The sequence below is a fragment of the Maniola hyperantus genome, chromosome 21 (assembly GCF_902806685.2).
Source record: "Maniola hyperantus chromosome 21, iAphHyp1.2, whole genome shotgun sequence".
Lineage (NCBI taxonomy): Eukaryota > Metazoa > Arthropoda > Insecta > Lepidoptera > Nymphalidae > Maniola > Maniola hyperantus.
Genome location: NC_048556.1, coordinates 10,841,368 through 10,856,336, shown reverse-complemented (window position 1 = coordinate 10,856,336; position 14,969 = coordinate 10,841,368). Strand labels below are relative to the sequence as shown.

The following is a 14,969-nucleotide window of genomic DNA, read 5'->3' as shown; positions in this document are numbered from 1 at the left end:
AGAATAAAAAATAAATCCCCTATTTATCAAAATACTTTTATCTTGATTTAGAACGATTAGGGTACCTACTAGTAAGTATATAAAATAAAAAACACCTGATATCATAATATAATATACAATTTATTTCCTAAACAATTTATAAATTAACAGACAACACACTAACAACTAAGCGCTAGCCTTTTCAGTATTCTTCTCATATTTAACAGGCGTGTCTCTTCCAGTGAACCGATTGCCGCGTAAGTCTATTGCGTAGTTGTGATCCACTGGATTGGCTAACGCGTGGTCTATGGCCGCTTCTAGAGTCTCTGGTGTTATGAATGTTGAACTTAATTCCTGTAAAAAAAGATTTTTAAAAAAATGTGTTCAGTAAAAATCAATGTGATTTTTTTGTATGGACAAAATTAAAGACCTGAAGAGCAACATAGGATAATTTTAACACCAAAAAATTGGAGTTCTCATGGGATTTTTATAAATCTAAATAAACAAGACGAAGATCACCTAGTAAAAAATAAAAACAATTATTCATCAAATTAACTTGTTATTATTCAAAAAGTGTCAACTCAAAAACCATGATAAATATTTTATAAAAAATGCAAAAACATTAGTAGACATCACTATTTTTATAGAACTGTTGCTTTTTATAGAGGTTCTTCGTATTTAAAATACTGGCTTACATAAATTGAACAATGATTTTTTGATCAGAATTCAAAAACTGAAATTATTCTCAGTTCTCATGACATTTCAACTAGGTACTGTAAATTCAATTAAGTATGTACAAAATTGTGTACATAATTTAATTTATGTACTTAATTTTAATACTTAATTTAATATTTAAGCCAAAATAACAGATTACTAAGAATATGATACCTTTTGCTCCTTAATCTTCTCTGATGCTTTAGCAATTCTCTCTTTGAACTCAGTATCTTTGGCTTCCATTCTCTTCAAAGCATACTCCTCCATAGCCGCTAACTCTGCCTTTCTCCTCTCTTCTCTCTCTGCAGCAACCTGAAAATTACAGGTTACTTTACACTTCTCACCTGAACTTGTTACAAAGTGTAAATCAAGCAATAGACATTCACTGTATGTTATACCTAAACCTATGTAGAGTCTGGCCAACAAAAGTAGACTGAGAGACTGGCTAAGCACAGCAAATTCAAAAAATATCAGTAGGTATACCAGCCACAAAATTAGTTTAGCTGACCTGGAATAACTAACCTATTTGATAGAACAGAAATGAAAATAGAGGAATTCTAAGTCAAAGTCAAATGATTTATTCAAAATAGGTAATAAATTACTCTTATTGATGGTCTGGTATGGTGTTAGATTTGTAAGATATAGTGGTGATAATTATAACGCAAACTTAAAACTAAAGCTACGAGGGTTCCAAACGCGCCCAGGTCTGAGAAGAGCACACAACAAACTCAGCCGGGTATTCTTATTAAAATATTAAAATTGGTTATTGCAGGTCTGTGATACTAATTTTGCAGCTGCCATATATTTTCAATATGCTGCACATTTTCAGTCTCTAGGTTCTGACAGCTTCTTTAACAAACACAATCACTATTGGCTAAAATATAGTTGTACCAAGAACATCTCATGATCTCAACCCTTAATAATATTATGAATGTGAGTGTTAGTTTGTCACAACAGAGCAACAGATTGATGTGATTTTTTGCATGGGTAGAGCTAAAGATCTAAATCCACACGGAAGAAGTCACAGGCAACAGCTAGTTAGTAAAAAGACTAAATTCAGCCAATCACAACAATAGCGATAGTAGCAATGAGAAAATCATAACTTGCAAATGGGGATGGACTAAGCTTTACGTAAAGCTTTTAAAGCTTCAATTATAACGACACCTTATTCAAGTATTTTACCTGAATATTCCACTGTTCGTTTAATTTAACACACTTTTCCCAGTCGCCGGCTTCCAACCGTTGTGACATCTCGGAACTGGCACTCTCCAGTGAGGACTTTTCCTTTATCATTTCCTCGTGGTAAAAACGCCTTATTGCACGCATTTGTGTTTTATAATTGTTGTTTATACGTAAAAGCTCCAAACGCTCTTCCTCGGTGATTACAGGACGTTTTGGAATGCGATAAATCTTGCTTTTCGCAACAGGTAACCATCTCGGTTTTCGGTGGGCTTCAGCGATTTGTGTGAATAATGGACAGGGTCGTTTTAGAATAAAATGTTTAAAGTTCATCGTTTTTGCTATGTTTATTGTTTTATTAAATTACTTGATGCTCTTTTTCAAATAAATAATCACATAACCTCAATCCTTCAGATTTTAGTTTTTACGTAAATGTCAATACTCATTGTCTAAATGATTGACGGCGGTCAGATATTTTTTATTTTCTTAACCTAACTCGCTCTGGACGGTTTTTCTAGGTTTACCCACTGCATCCGATTCTTAGATCCGATTGAATAAGTTTTGTTTTACTCTATGGTTTTAAGACATTTTCTGAGTTTCTGACCCTCTTTTTCTTTTTGATATATATGTCAAAATCAATATAACAACAAATTGTCTATGATTTTTTGCAAAATGGTAGCTGATGGTAGCTCCTGTTTATTATTGTTAAGTGTTATAACTATTTAAATAAAATAAATACACCAAATGATTAAATTATCAGCTTTGAATTATGAATCTGACGAGGAGAGTGATTCAGAGGTGGAAGTATCGCGGGAAGCGTTAGAGCAGATCGCTTTGCAGCAGTACACCAAAGCTTTAGATTTGCAGCGAAAAGGTAACCTCATTGAAGCTACGCAGCTTTTAAAGGATCTTTTGGACACGGAAGTGTTGTATGACATCAAGAAACCAGGTCCCGGTGAGAAGGTATCAGGGCCTTTGTTCAATTTGAAGTATCTTTGCTATAAAAACTTGGCTTCTTTATTAACTACAGCGGGCGACATCGAAGGTGCAATCGAGGCGTATAACTCTGCTGCTGAGCTAGATGATACTGATATAACCCTCTGGCATCGTTTTGGCACTGTCTGTTTACAAGCTAAACACTATGAAACTGCCCTCTATGCATTTCAAAAAGGTGTAGAACGTAACCCTCGTCATTGGCCATGTCTCGACAAGTTGATAATCATTTTACTGGGCTTAAACTATAAAGAGCAGTGTCTTGCCACTATTCATGATGCACTGCAACTTGATCCTGGTTACATGAGGGGCTTAGTGTATAGAAAACACATTTATAAGCTTTACAGTCATATGCAGGAATATATGGAATGTATTAACCCAGTTTATAAATGGAATCCAGAAGGTGATGAGGTTATAGATGAAGATAATGCTGAGAAATTACTCAAGGAAGCTGAAATAATCCATAAAGTATACATAGAACAGCAGAAAGCTGAAACATTTAAATACATTGTTCCTAAACTGAAATTAAAGAAGCCAATATCACAAATGTCATGGCAATCTGTTGGTGAGTCGTTAGTTCACTTGCACCATTACATCACTGCGCATTGTTACAGCCATGCCTGCTTTGTAGAGATCTCTACTGAAAATGGACATGAAGAAGAAAAAATGGAAGTATGCGAAGAACAAGAGTCAGATGACAATAAAGCTGAGGACAACATCACAGATAATGAAAAAGTAACAGAAACAGGCTCCGAAAATGAGAATAATGATTTGTCTGATAAAGATAAAGCAACAGACAGTGAAAAAGTTGAAATTATTGAGATTACATCAGAACCTGCAACTGAGAATGGTCCAGAAAATAAAACACAGAAGAAAGCACCCTCGAGGCGTAGGGGGAATCCCCTCAATAACCTTAAGATGTGGGGATGGTACGAACGAAAGCCGCTTAAAAAGAAACCGGATGATGATGATAATATATATGAAATGTTACGTAGAATGGTGCCAATCGCTTTAGTTCCGGAAGTAGCACCGAAAAAAGAAATGCAAGCAAAGGAAAATTCTTCTGAAATATCAAACACTGATAAATTATTCAAAGAGAAAGATTCAGACAAACATGGTGAAGATACAGTATATTTTGGTACTGAAACTGAACAAAATGATGTGAAGTTATTCATTGATAAATATACTGAGAACCGAAGAGATATAATTGATTTGTTAAAAGACTTTCTGAGCATTCTAGCTGAGAAATGGAAAACAAAGTGGCCTGAGGCACTTCAGAAAGTATTCGTAGATGCCACTAAATGCTACAGCAGTCACATTGATATTCCCGCATGTACAGATGATAACAAACAAGATTTGCTACATTACACTTCTGTTAATATCTTAGCTGAAGAATTCATGGTCAATGAAAAAATTAATTTAAGTCTTGAAGAGAAAGCGACACATGAGCTGAATGTGATTGAGTCAATAGAAATAATTTTAACATTAAAACCTCACATATACTCAAGTACAGATTGTTTGGAAATGATTCTGCGATCCCTCTGGCTTAGATTACATATTTATATACTAAATAGACGTGAAGAACTTGCCTTAGATTGCTCATATCAGCTTTTAAGTGAATTTGATGCTATGGGAGAACATCACGACCTGTACAGCCTGAACATTCCAAACTTTACATTCAAAACTGATATAAGTGAACATGAAATTATAGAATACATAAAGTTCTTAGAGAGGAACAAAAAGTTATCAACAGTTATGGATTTGTACAGACGAGGTAGCTATGAGGAAGTGTTGTCCATCCTTATTGAATCTTTTGAGCATTGCAAAACAATTGCTAGAAAAAAAGAGGAAGATATGCCACTAGACTTCTCCGTTCAACTGTCTCTAATATTGGATGCGTACTGGGCTTTGGATAAAGTTGAATGTTGTTTCAAATGGTCTCTGATATGTTTACACGAAGCTCTCAAACATTACTTCCGTCTTACATCAGGTTCCGCTGACTATGAGAAGTGGAGTCTCACTGTCATCAAAGTTTTGAGTTGCATGGAACACATTCTTAGTACAGAAGGATTGTCATGTCTAGAAACGGTAACACAGAATGAACTAGGACAGGGGCTTGAGGATCTAATAAGAATAATCGGTCACCAAGTAGAAACGAATGCATCAGAGATGTCATTCGATACAGTCTCCCCTTGGATTATTATGCACTACATTTTGCAGAGAGAAGAAGATCAAGGAAGGAGCAGGTCTCTCTCCGATAACGATAGGATAGCATGTGATGAAGTGCCGAATCCATTGATGGTATTGTTTATAGCTCATGAACAGTTGGGCGCAAGAAGCTGGTGTTGCAAGTCTGATGGAAAACTTCTTTATTTCATCCTTGACACCGTAGTTCCCCGCCTTCAATCGCCATCTCTGTCAAAAGCGTTGGAACAAATAAACCAATATTTGGAACAGTGTGTATTTTGCCTCTACAGTCATCCGGGAAGGAAGAATAAACTGAATAAATATCTTGTTGACCACAATGTTACGCCTCAAGTGTTAGATTGGAAAAGAGCTCAACAGATATATGAAATCTTTAGACCTTTGGATTTGCCGCCGCTGGAGGGAAAAGTGTCGGGAATTTCCTCAGACACAGAAAACTTGTTTCACCGTATTTTGACCCTTTTACCAGCAGAAAGCGATCCTTCCAAATATGTGCCAGAAATGAAGAAATATATCAAAGGCATAGAACACAAGCCGCCGTTAGTGCCACCGTTGTTGCCGTACAAGATGAAGGATATCTATTTTTTATTGGGCGATTATTATTTTAAAAAGAATGATACGAAATTGGCTATCAAGTATAACACATTGGATGTGTTACTGAATAACGATCGATTTAAGTCTTGGGCTCAAATATCGTTGGCTAAAGCATCGAATTTAGAAAGGGCCTTGAATTTGTACAGAAATATAAATAACGAGAAAGATTTCCTCGACCCCGCCAAGACGGCGATAAGATGTTTTAAGCGATCACTAGAATTAGATCCTTCGTATCGTTACATGTGGATAGAATTTGGCAATTTCGTATATTGTGTACATTCGTTCTGTTCGAGGCTCTTGAAACAGGCCACTGAATCCATAGATTTGGGAGAATTCCAAGCTTTCGAAAAGCAAAAGGAAGATCTTTTAGACTTAACCTACAAATGCTTTATTACATTGCGAGATGATCTCAATAATAGCTGTGATACTGACAAATCCAATGAGGAATCCTGGTTATTGTACTACATGTTAGGCAAGGTAGCTGAGAAACGCAATAAATCACCCTCCATATACCTAAACTTTTATTTACAAGGAGTCAAAAATTTACAAGAAGCTGGGGCTATATATCCTTCTAAAATAAATTACAATTCACCGTCACATCTGTCAATAGAAGTTCTCGAATTGCACTACAGAATACACGCTTCTATTCTTAAATATATCGAACAACACGAGAACAAGCCCATACCTACATCAGTTGGAAAGGTGTTTTTGAACTGTATAGAAGAGTGGGAGAAAGGCCCTTACAAGAGAAGACCTAAGAAGGATAATGTTCCCAATGCCGAAAGCGAAATGAAAGCGGAAGAGTCTCCGGCCGTTCACGCAGCGAATATACTGAAACGCTCCATAAGCGACGCGGGCGAAGAGGACAACCGCGAAGCGAAAAGGCTCAAGTTGGAATCTGCTGCTGCTAAAGTAAGACGATCGGCTTCCTATGATACTGAACGTAGCGGGAATAAAGAACCCCAGACACAACCTGAAGCTCAAACAAATGACAGCAAAGAAATCGCTCCTACAACTACAAATGATAACCCAGAGGCGGGGGCTGATAAAGAGTCACGTTTACCTACTGTCAAACCTATAGAAGAACAGAGTGATAAGCAGGAAGTCAATTTGCCGCAAACAAATCTGAATGAAGAAGATAAAAAGCAAGAGACTTCTAATTCCTCCTCTTCAACGTCTTCTTCAGACTCCAGCTCGAGCGAGTCGTCCTCAGACAGCAGCAGTGAATCCAGCAAAGACACCGACGCATCAAGCAAGTCTTCTCAAGCCTCAAAAAGTTTAACTGATGAAGAAATAAAGAAAATAGTTTCCGCATGCCTCGATGCGCTTGAAGACTGCGCAAGTCGCTTCGTGCCGCACTATAAAGCTCTTTACAGACTTGCGCATTACCACTTTTACTATAAAAAAGGAAAGGACATCGAGCGATGTCGAGATCTTATGCTATCTACCTTCACTTCGAGGACTGGAAAAAAAATGACTGGCCTTTTCAGTGAAAGAAAACCTTCTAATTTCTTTAATAATATTTGGTTGTTGCGTTCGGAAGAGGTGGAAAGAGCGGGCGGGTTTGCATTTCACATGAATCGCTCCGTCCTTCTCACTTTGGAAATATTGAAAGAGATAGATGACCATAAAACCTTGCTCGATCTAAGCTTACACCTACAGAGAACACCAGACCTCGATAAAAAGTATCTAAAGGATTGTGACAGACAGGAGTTGGCGACGCAAGCATTTTCTTTATGTGTTCAATCTCTCAAAGGGCAATTGCAAAAGTTTAGTCAACAAGCGGACATAAAGAGCAACAACGTCGAGAGAGAAGCGTTAAAATGTTTCATGCTAGACATTTACAAAGCTTACTACAAAGTGATAAAACAACCGAATTCAAAGCAACTCGTTAACTTGCTCGTGGACGCTTACAAATTAGTCTGCAGGCAGCCACTAACGGAGAACATGAATCTGATCGATCTGAGTTTGAAATATGTTTCCAACCTGAAACAGCAAGCAACTCAAGCGAGTCTCCAGAAAAAACAACCTACCAAAGCTACAGTAGTCGAGCCCTCGAAGACGGTCACTGTTACGACTTCGCAACCTAAAGTAGACTCCAAGCCGCCGAGTGTTTCTTCTGCTTCTGGATTACCCAAGATGTCATCCCACGAAATGGCGGCAGCGTTTCAAAACTACGCCCCGATGCTCAACGATCCAGTGTTTTCACAACTATCCCTGTCTTACATCAGCGCTCTCGCCGGTTACCCTATCCAGAGTACTTTGCAATCCACTCTTCAAACTTCGCTACAAAACTCTTTCCAAGCGGAGTTCTACCGTCAATTCATGGGTCAAAACTTTTCTTCTTATATGCAGCCGCAGAAAAAGCAGAAGCGAGCTCCGAAACAGCCGTCCACTAGTCGAAACGTGTCGCAAGGGAAAAATCAGCCACCAAAACCTTACTCCGCATCGACGTCTGTTACTAAAGCTGCGCCCACTCCTGTTATAGCAAGTCTGCAGAAATCTTCGTCGGCACCTTTAGCTCCCAGTATGGGAACAGTGTTGTCAAGTTTGCCTGCCTCTATGAGTTCTAATTTATCATCTTTTGGCGCGAAATCGTCACACACCAGCGGGCAAACCACAGCGCCTCAAGCACACATGTCTAGTTCGTCGTCTACCAATGCCCCCGTCCACTCTAAGCCGCCAATGCCTCACCAGCAAGTAAGTCCCGGTAAAACATTGCAGGAGAAATTGGCGGAGCGACAGAAGAGCATTCCTTCAGCACCTAAAGACATCAACGCGTCGATAAGTCGATTACCATCCTCCTTGACGATCACCAAAACGTCTGCGCCTAAACAGCCTTTAGTCCACGGCAAGAGGCCTGAACCGAAAAAATCACTTGCATTCGAAGAACTCAGACCTAAGCCTATATCTTCCGATGAAGTTATCGTTTTAGATGACGATTAGAGTTTAAGGTAGGTACAATTTTATTAAATATTAATCAAAATAGACTGAAATATTAAAATATAAAAATCATTGTTCATTCAGAAAACTGTTGTCCCATTTATTTTTTGCTAATGTGCAGGCACAAATGTTTCCTAATTCATAAATCAATAACTCAATAATCATTCGGTATAATAAATTGTAATTATTTATAGAAATGTATGTATAAAAATCAGTATTAAAGCTTTTTATTGTGAAAATTGTTTTTATTTTGTTTTTCTTAAAGTACCTAGGTACCAGAGCGCATTTCCTAAAATCTACAATTTTATATATCGCTCCAGCCATGCTCGAGACTGCAATTACTTTTATACAATATAAGCAAATAGTTAAATTGAATCTTTGCAAAGAGCGACTGCCGAGTTTCTTACTGGTTCTTCTCGGTAGGAAAGGCATTCAGTAGGTATAACGAAGATTTACGGTATAAGTTCCGCAAATTGCTATTGCGCTGGAACCATGTCTCATTAACATCGAAATGACGTAATTTTGACGTCAGCCGAAATAAAAATATACCATCCGCTCGAAACTTCAGTCTAGTGCTGACCTCACTAAAATGGCGGCCACGCGAATTAGCAATTTGTGGGACTTATATTAGATTTCGTAGAGCAATGTTAAAACACATAGATAAAGGAAGTAACACTCATCTGTTACACATACGTATTATTGTGGGATTTCTTTCATAGTGGCTAAGAAACAATTTTCAAAATCCCACCTGACAATCTAGTGTGGGTTATAAGAAAAATATAAGACAAACATTTTCCTTTAAAGTTTATTATTAAATACATTAAAATTAATTATTAATCAACATAATTTATACAACTTAATAATTAAATTATGATAGGTATAAAACATTAATTCGTTCGCTCTGCTATAGAACTCTGTAGTGGTAGAAGTCCATGAGCATATGACTTAGGTTCCAGTTAGCTAGCAACGTGCCTAAGTACAGCACGAACAAAGCGGGCAGAGGTAGTAGGAATGCTCTTGCGTTTTTGATCATTGGCAAATCTGGAACAAAAACGATCAAAGGGAAATTATACCTATTATACATATCTAGGAAGTGTAGAGGAGGCCTATGTCCAAAGAGGACAACCTGATCTGTAAATTGCTGGTGTTATCAATTTTTAGAATAAATTATGTAGGATAGGATAGTTAAATAATAGGAAATAAGAAATTAGTAATACGGTTAGTTAGTAATATAAGATGTATAACTAATTGTATCAGAAAATAAAGGCTATTTTATTTATTTATCTATTTATACATATCTCGCACCCGGCTTTACGTGTTTAGTCGACGTTAGCCCGACTAGTTTCGAACCCATCCGGTGTCTAATTTTTAATTAAACAAAATTTTATGACGTTTCTAGTTCTACTAGATGTTAATGAAAAATAAATAGTGCAGGAGGCAAAAGAATCACCAACTGTGTTGGTACAGTAGCTACGGGTAACTTTAGAAAGGTGTCTAACATTGTGAGTCGACGGTTCAATGGAATTAATCGTATAAAAATTATAAAAACCCCAATCACCTGCTGTAAATTGTTTAATAACATATGACACCACCTAATTAATAAAATAAATATTTACGTAAATCCAAAAATCTTTTTTAAAAGCACTATTATACCAATTTTATCTATCTCTAGGTACCTACTTATTTTATTTTAGGAATTATTTACTAGTTTTATAATGCTTCCTTTTTACTCTGCTTATATGAGCTCAATGTTAAATAGAGTAACAGGAACTGGTTCATTGACTCATTTACATGACACAATTGAACCACATACATCACTATCATCTTAAATATGGTATAATTATTTTACGATTAGACATTAGCTATTGTCAAAACATAATGGGGCTAATTCTGAGCACAATCTAATTTTAGAGTATTCGCATGCTCTTCTTACTAATGTAATATGAAAAGGACAGACACAGTTTGACAGTTTTAAATTTAATTTTTAGATGGTAAAACCCATGATTTTAGCACGCACTCCCGAACCTACTGTTTAAATTTGCATTGTGCACTAAAATTTAGTCTTTAAATGTGAAAGTCATGTTCCGTTCCTTTTTTAGCATTAGTAAAAAGAAAAGGATGCAGATACTCTAAATTTAGTTTAGAGAGAGACTAGAGAATCGGGGCGATTGTTTAATTAAAAAGTCGACTATAATGATAACTTTATAATACTTACTGCTGTACCCGAGGAATGTGATGTACAAGTAATACACAATGGAGGCGAGCCAGAACGTGTTGGACACGAAGCACGCCAGGAAGCCGCTGTGGCTGAGCAGATCTGGAACGTTAATAAACCCCTATTACTGAACAAATCCGTACCCTTATTATAAATGCGAAAGTGTGTTGTTGTGTGTGTTTGGTAATTGGTACCCCACTTGATATAAAAGTAAAGTAAAAGTAAAATATGCTTTATTGTACACCAAAACCAAAACAATAGACATATAACAAAGATAGCATGTACAATAACATGGCCTTATCGCTAAAATAGCGATCTCTTCCAGGCAACCTTAGGGTAGAGGATATTAAAAAATTAAAGAAAGCGGAAGGAGTGTACTAATTAAATAAAGTAAATAGACATAATATACGTATATATATATATATATATATATATTATATAAATAAAAATACAACAGTAAATAAGAGAGGAATAGACGACAGATAAGTGGAATAAAAAGTAAAAATAAAAAAATAAACACATCAAATGGAGGATAAATAAAAGAGCTTCAATTTCGTTTTATATATTTTGTGTGTTGGTTTGTCCTTCAATCACGTCGCAACGGTGCAACGGATTGACGTGATTTTTTGCACAGGTATAGATAAAGACCTGGAGAGTGACATAGGCTACCTTTTATCCCGGAAAATCAATGAGTTCCCCCGGGATTTTTAAAAACCTAATTCCACGCGGACGAAGTCGCGGGCATTAGCTAGTAATGACATATTTACAAGTACACAATTTATGGCCCATTTATTTTGCTACACAGAATTTTATTCTTTAAAAAAAAAAGTACACTTACTGTGAAATAGTAATATCTGAAAGCAATGCAGCAAGGAGAGCGGCGGGAAGAACGCGTTAATGTGGACGTCGAACGCATAGCCCCATTCTACATCACCACCCGTTCCGTCCACTGACAAGTACTTATTGCTCACGTACCTGCAAGACAAGGGTTATTTTATTTATTTAAATATCTTTTTTGCCAACCATAATATTACAAACAATAAAACAACAGACACTTTTTTAGGGTTCTGTATCTGTACCTCAAAAGGAAAAAATGAACCTTTATAGGATTACTTTGTTGTCTCTCTGTTGTGTCTGTCAAAAACCTATGGAATACTTCCCGTTAACTTAGAATCTTGAAATTTGGCAGGTAAAAATCCGAAAACCGTGAATTTGTGGTTAAATCACAATAAAAAAATTAAGATGTGGCCATGAACAAATAATTAGTATTTTCAACTTTCAAAGTAAGATTACTATACCAAGTAGGGTATCATATAAAAGGCCTTTGCCAGTACATTCTAAATCCTCTACTTGTCTGTGAAAGTCCCGTCAAAATAGGTTCAGCCGTTCCGAAGATTAGTCCGTTCAAACAGACAGACAAAAATTTTAAAAACGTGCAATTTAGTTATGGTACAGTTCAAAATTCAAATAACCATATGAGCTTAATATGAGACAGTTATTTCGAAATTACAGACAGACACTTAAATTTTTTTATTAGTATAGAAGTATAGATATTACACAAATGATTAAATGATTTCTGCCTGCAAATGATTTTCCGAGTTACGTAAGGCAGAATAGGAGTCGCGAGCCTATTATGATTTCTAGTTTGCCTATCGCGTAAATCTATGACGGATAATGAGAAACTCTTACCAGAAAATTGTGGAGACCAGGATCCCAGCTCCAATGAAGTCCACAAACACAACAAACAGCACAAACAGTGCGATCTGTCCGCTCGACAGGCCTATGCACAGTGCAAAGAACATTGATGACACTGGAACATATATACATACACCATGATTATCAACTGATAGATGTCCACGGCTGGACATAGGTTTCTTGTCTGGTGGGAGGCTACGGCCGTGGCTAGTTACCACCCTACCGGCAAAGCTGTGCCGCCAAGCGATTTAGAGTTCCGGTACGATGTTGTGTAGAAAAAAGGGGCATGGGTTTAATAAAAATTGCCATACCCCTTCCAGGTTAGCCCGCTTCCATCTTAGACTGCATCATCACTTACCACCAGGTGAGAGTGCAGTCAAGGGCTAACTTGTATCTGAACAAAAAAAAAAATTGTAAGGACCAGAAAGAACATACAGACAGACACACTTTCAGCTTTAAAACAGCTGGACCGATTTTTAGGCTGCCTACGTGTTACTGTACTACTAATGTACTAATCAGTACCTATATTATAAATGTGAAAGTGTTTGTTTGTTGGTTTATTGGTTTGTTCTTCAATCATGTTGCAACAGAGCAATGGTTCGACGTGATTTTTGCATGGGTATAGTTAAAGACCTGTAGAGTGACATACGCTATTTTTTAGCCCAGGAAATCAAAGAGTTCCCACAGAATTTTTGAAAATTTAAATCCACGCGTACGAAGTCGCGGGCATCAGCTAGTGTTAAATATAAAAATGTACTTACAAAACAGCCAAACGCTTAATAGTACTAAGAATGCAGGGTCATCTCTTGCAAATTGTGATTTTGTATCTGAAATTAACAATAGAAATAATATTTCAGATATTAGTATGCAAGTTTAGACTTGCAGGGTTCCAACTTCCATTCTGAAAAAAGGAACCCTTATAGGATCACTTCGTTGTCTGTCTGTCAAGAAACCTAATTACATTTCGTTTTAAAACAAACTAGAAAATGTTTCGTCGGGTATTACGCATAGCTTACGCATTTCTTCGAGAAATTATCCACGATGTCGATTTGTTTACATAACTAGTTACCTACTCAAACTAATGAAAAATAACATTTTACTGTAGAACTCTTGAGGCTTCACTTGCAAGAATAATCAATACTCACGTTTTCTATAGTTAAAATTCCTGAAGACCTTCTGTGGAGCGACGAATAAGTATACCATTTGCCAAGCAGCAAATTCAAAGTCCATTTGATTGAACTTGAACAATCGCCTCAAGTATTTGTATCGCTTGACCGCAGCACTGGCCGTCGTCGGCTGGTAGTTCGCTGGAGCAGGAAGTGGAGACGTGCTCCGAGGATACGAAGACGTCGATGGAGTGGGCGAAGTTGAGTATTTCATCATAACTTTGTTTATAACATCAAAATATCACTGACTAATCACGTCTTCAAATGTAGGAAATTTGCTACCACATACGATTAACTTCATATTACTGTACTGTTATTAAATAATAAATACAGAATGGAGACGTTTCTGTTGTTTATATTGTATAAAAATTAAAATAGTTTCTTGAACCACATCACGGTCATTCATGCCACAGATTCTTGCTAAGCGATTAGCACAGAGTACTTTTTACATACGGAGCGATTAGCGAAACTCGAAAGCGAATGACATTTTAAATTTGACATTTGTGACAGCTGAAAGTAGCAGTGTTTCCACTTACGATTTTGGTTTGACCCTAGTTTCTGTAGGGATTCACCCTAAATAACCCCAAAAATTGTTTGAAATATAACGCATAAAATTTAACTCCTCACGCGCCATTTTTACTTTTTGTGTCAAATTCAAGTAAAAAGTACGATTTTAGTCCTTATTTTAAAGGTGAACCGTACTTTTGACATAGAGTTGAAATGGCGCGTGAGGTGTCATTTTTTAAGGCTTATAACTCAATTTAAGCGTCGGCGCATATTTCACATTGTTATTATATAGCAACATCATTTCACAATTTTAATATTATTTCACGATCCTAACACTTAAGTCATGAGAAGTTGAATAGTTACCCAACTTTTGTTATATGCCTATAAAAATAGATAGTTACCTACTCTGTAATATTATTCCACAATTTCTAAAAGGTACTAAAATCATATTGGGTGAGTTAAAAACAGGCTTAACATCTAAAGATCGTTTTTACCCCAAATTACTCTAAATTTCTGTCATCATAAAAACGCCCTAAACCATACCTAATATTAGTCTTTTCGCCTTAAAATAGGGTGAAATCTCTGAAAATGAAAACACTGGTTTTCAGTGACATCTGTTGAGTGTCATTTTGGCATTGACTTAACGGAAACGTTTAGAAACTCAGAATTTAGAAAAGACGTTATTCTTAAAATTATCGATATAATAAGAAATTATAAGTCCCTCAAATAGCTATTGCGCTGGAACCATGTCTCATTAACATCAAAATGACGTTATTTGA

At 36.6% G+C, this 14,969-nt stretch overlaps 3 protein-coding genes across 3 annotated transcripts; 1 reads left to right on the top strand and 2 right to left on the bottom strand.

Moving 5' to 3' along the window:
* Positions 1-99: 99 nt before the first annotated feature.
* On the bottom strand, positions 100-2,327 carry mRpS26 (mitochondrial ribosomal protein S26). The gene is made up of 3 exons (XM_034980266.2): positions 1,876-2,327; positions 868-1,005; positions 100-333 (listed from the first exon to the last, which is right to left on the bottom strand). The coding sequence occupies exons 1-3, from the start codon at positions 2,203-2,205 to the stop codon at positions 166-168; spliced, it is 636 nt and encodes a 211-aa protein (XP_034836157.1). The 5' UTR covers positions 2,206-2,327; the 3' UTR covers positions 100-165.
* A 196-nt stretch (positions 2,328-2,523) lies between these two features.
* Positions 2,524-8,851, top strand: LOC117992530 (calcineurin-binding protein cabin-1-like). The gene has a single exon (XM_034980244.2). The coding sequence runs from the start codon at positions 2,617-2,619 to the stop codon at positions 8,608-8,610; it is 5,994 nt and encodes a 1,997-aa protein (XP_034836135.1). The 5' UTR covers positions 2,524-2,616; the 3' UTR covers positions 8,611-8,851.
* Positions 8,852-9,398: 547 nt separating this feature from the next.
* Positions 9,399-14,145, bottom strand: Unc50 (Unc50 RNA binding protein). Its single transcript, XM_034980264.2, has 6 exons — positions 13,663-14,145; positions 13,279-13,344; positions 12,512-12,632; positions 11,661-11,797; positions 10,823-10,924; positions 9,399-9,648 (listed from the first exon to the last, which is right to left on the bottom strand). Exons 1-6 carry the CDS (start codon positions 13,898-13,900, stop codon positions 9,512-9,514), a joined length of 801 nt encoding a protein of 266 aa, XP_034836155.1. The 5' UTR covers positions 13,901-14,145; the 3' UTR covers positions 9,399-9,511.
* Between the last annotated feature and the right edge of the window lie 824 nt (positions 14,146-14,969).

Coding starts and splice junctions, on each gene's coding strand:
- mRpS26 (XM_034980266.2), bottom strand. CDS start 2,205: ATGAACTTTAAACATTTTATTCTAAAACGACCCTGTCCATTATTCACA. Junction 1,006..1,875: donor ACGAACAGTGGAATATTCAG/GTAAAATACTTG, acceptor TGTAATTTTCAG/GTTGCTGCAGAGAGAGAAGA. Junction 334..867: donor AGAAGATTAAGGAGCAAAAG/GTATCATATTCT, acceptor CTTTTTTTACAG/GAATTAAGTTCAACATTCAT.
- LOC117992530 (XM_034980244.2), top strand. CDS start 2,617: ATGATTAAATTATCAGCTTTGAATTATGAATCTGACGAGGAGAGTGAT.
- Unc50 (XM_034980264.2), bottom strand. CDS start 13,900: ATGATGAAATACTCAACTTCGCCCACTCCATCGACGTCTTCGTATCCT. Junction 13,345..13,662: donor GAATTTTAACTATAGAAAAC/GTGAGTATTGAT, acceptor TGTTAATTTCAG/ATACAAAATCACAATTTGCA. Junction 10,925..11,660: donor TCAGATATTACTATTTCACA/GTAAGTGTACTT, acceptor TTAACGTTCCAG/ATCTGCTCAGCCACAGCGGC.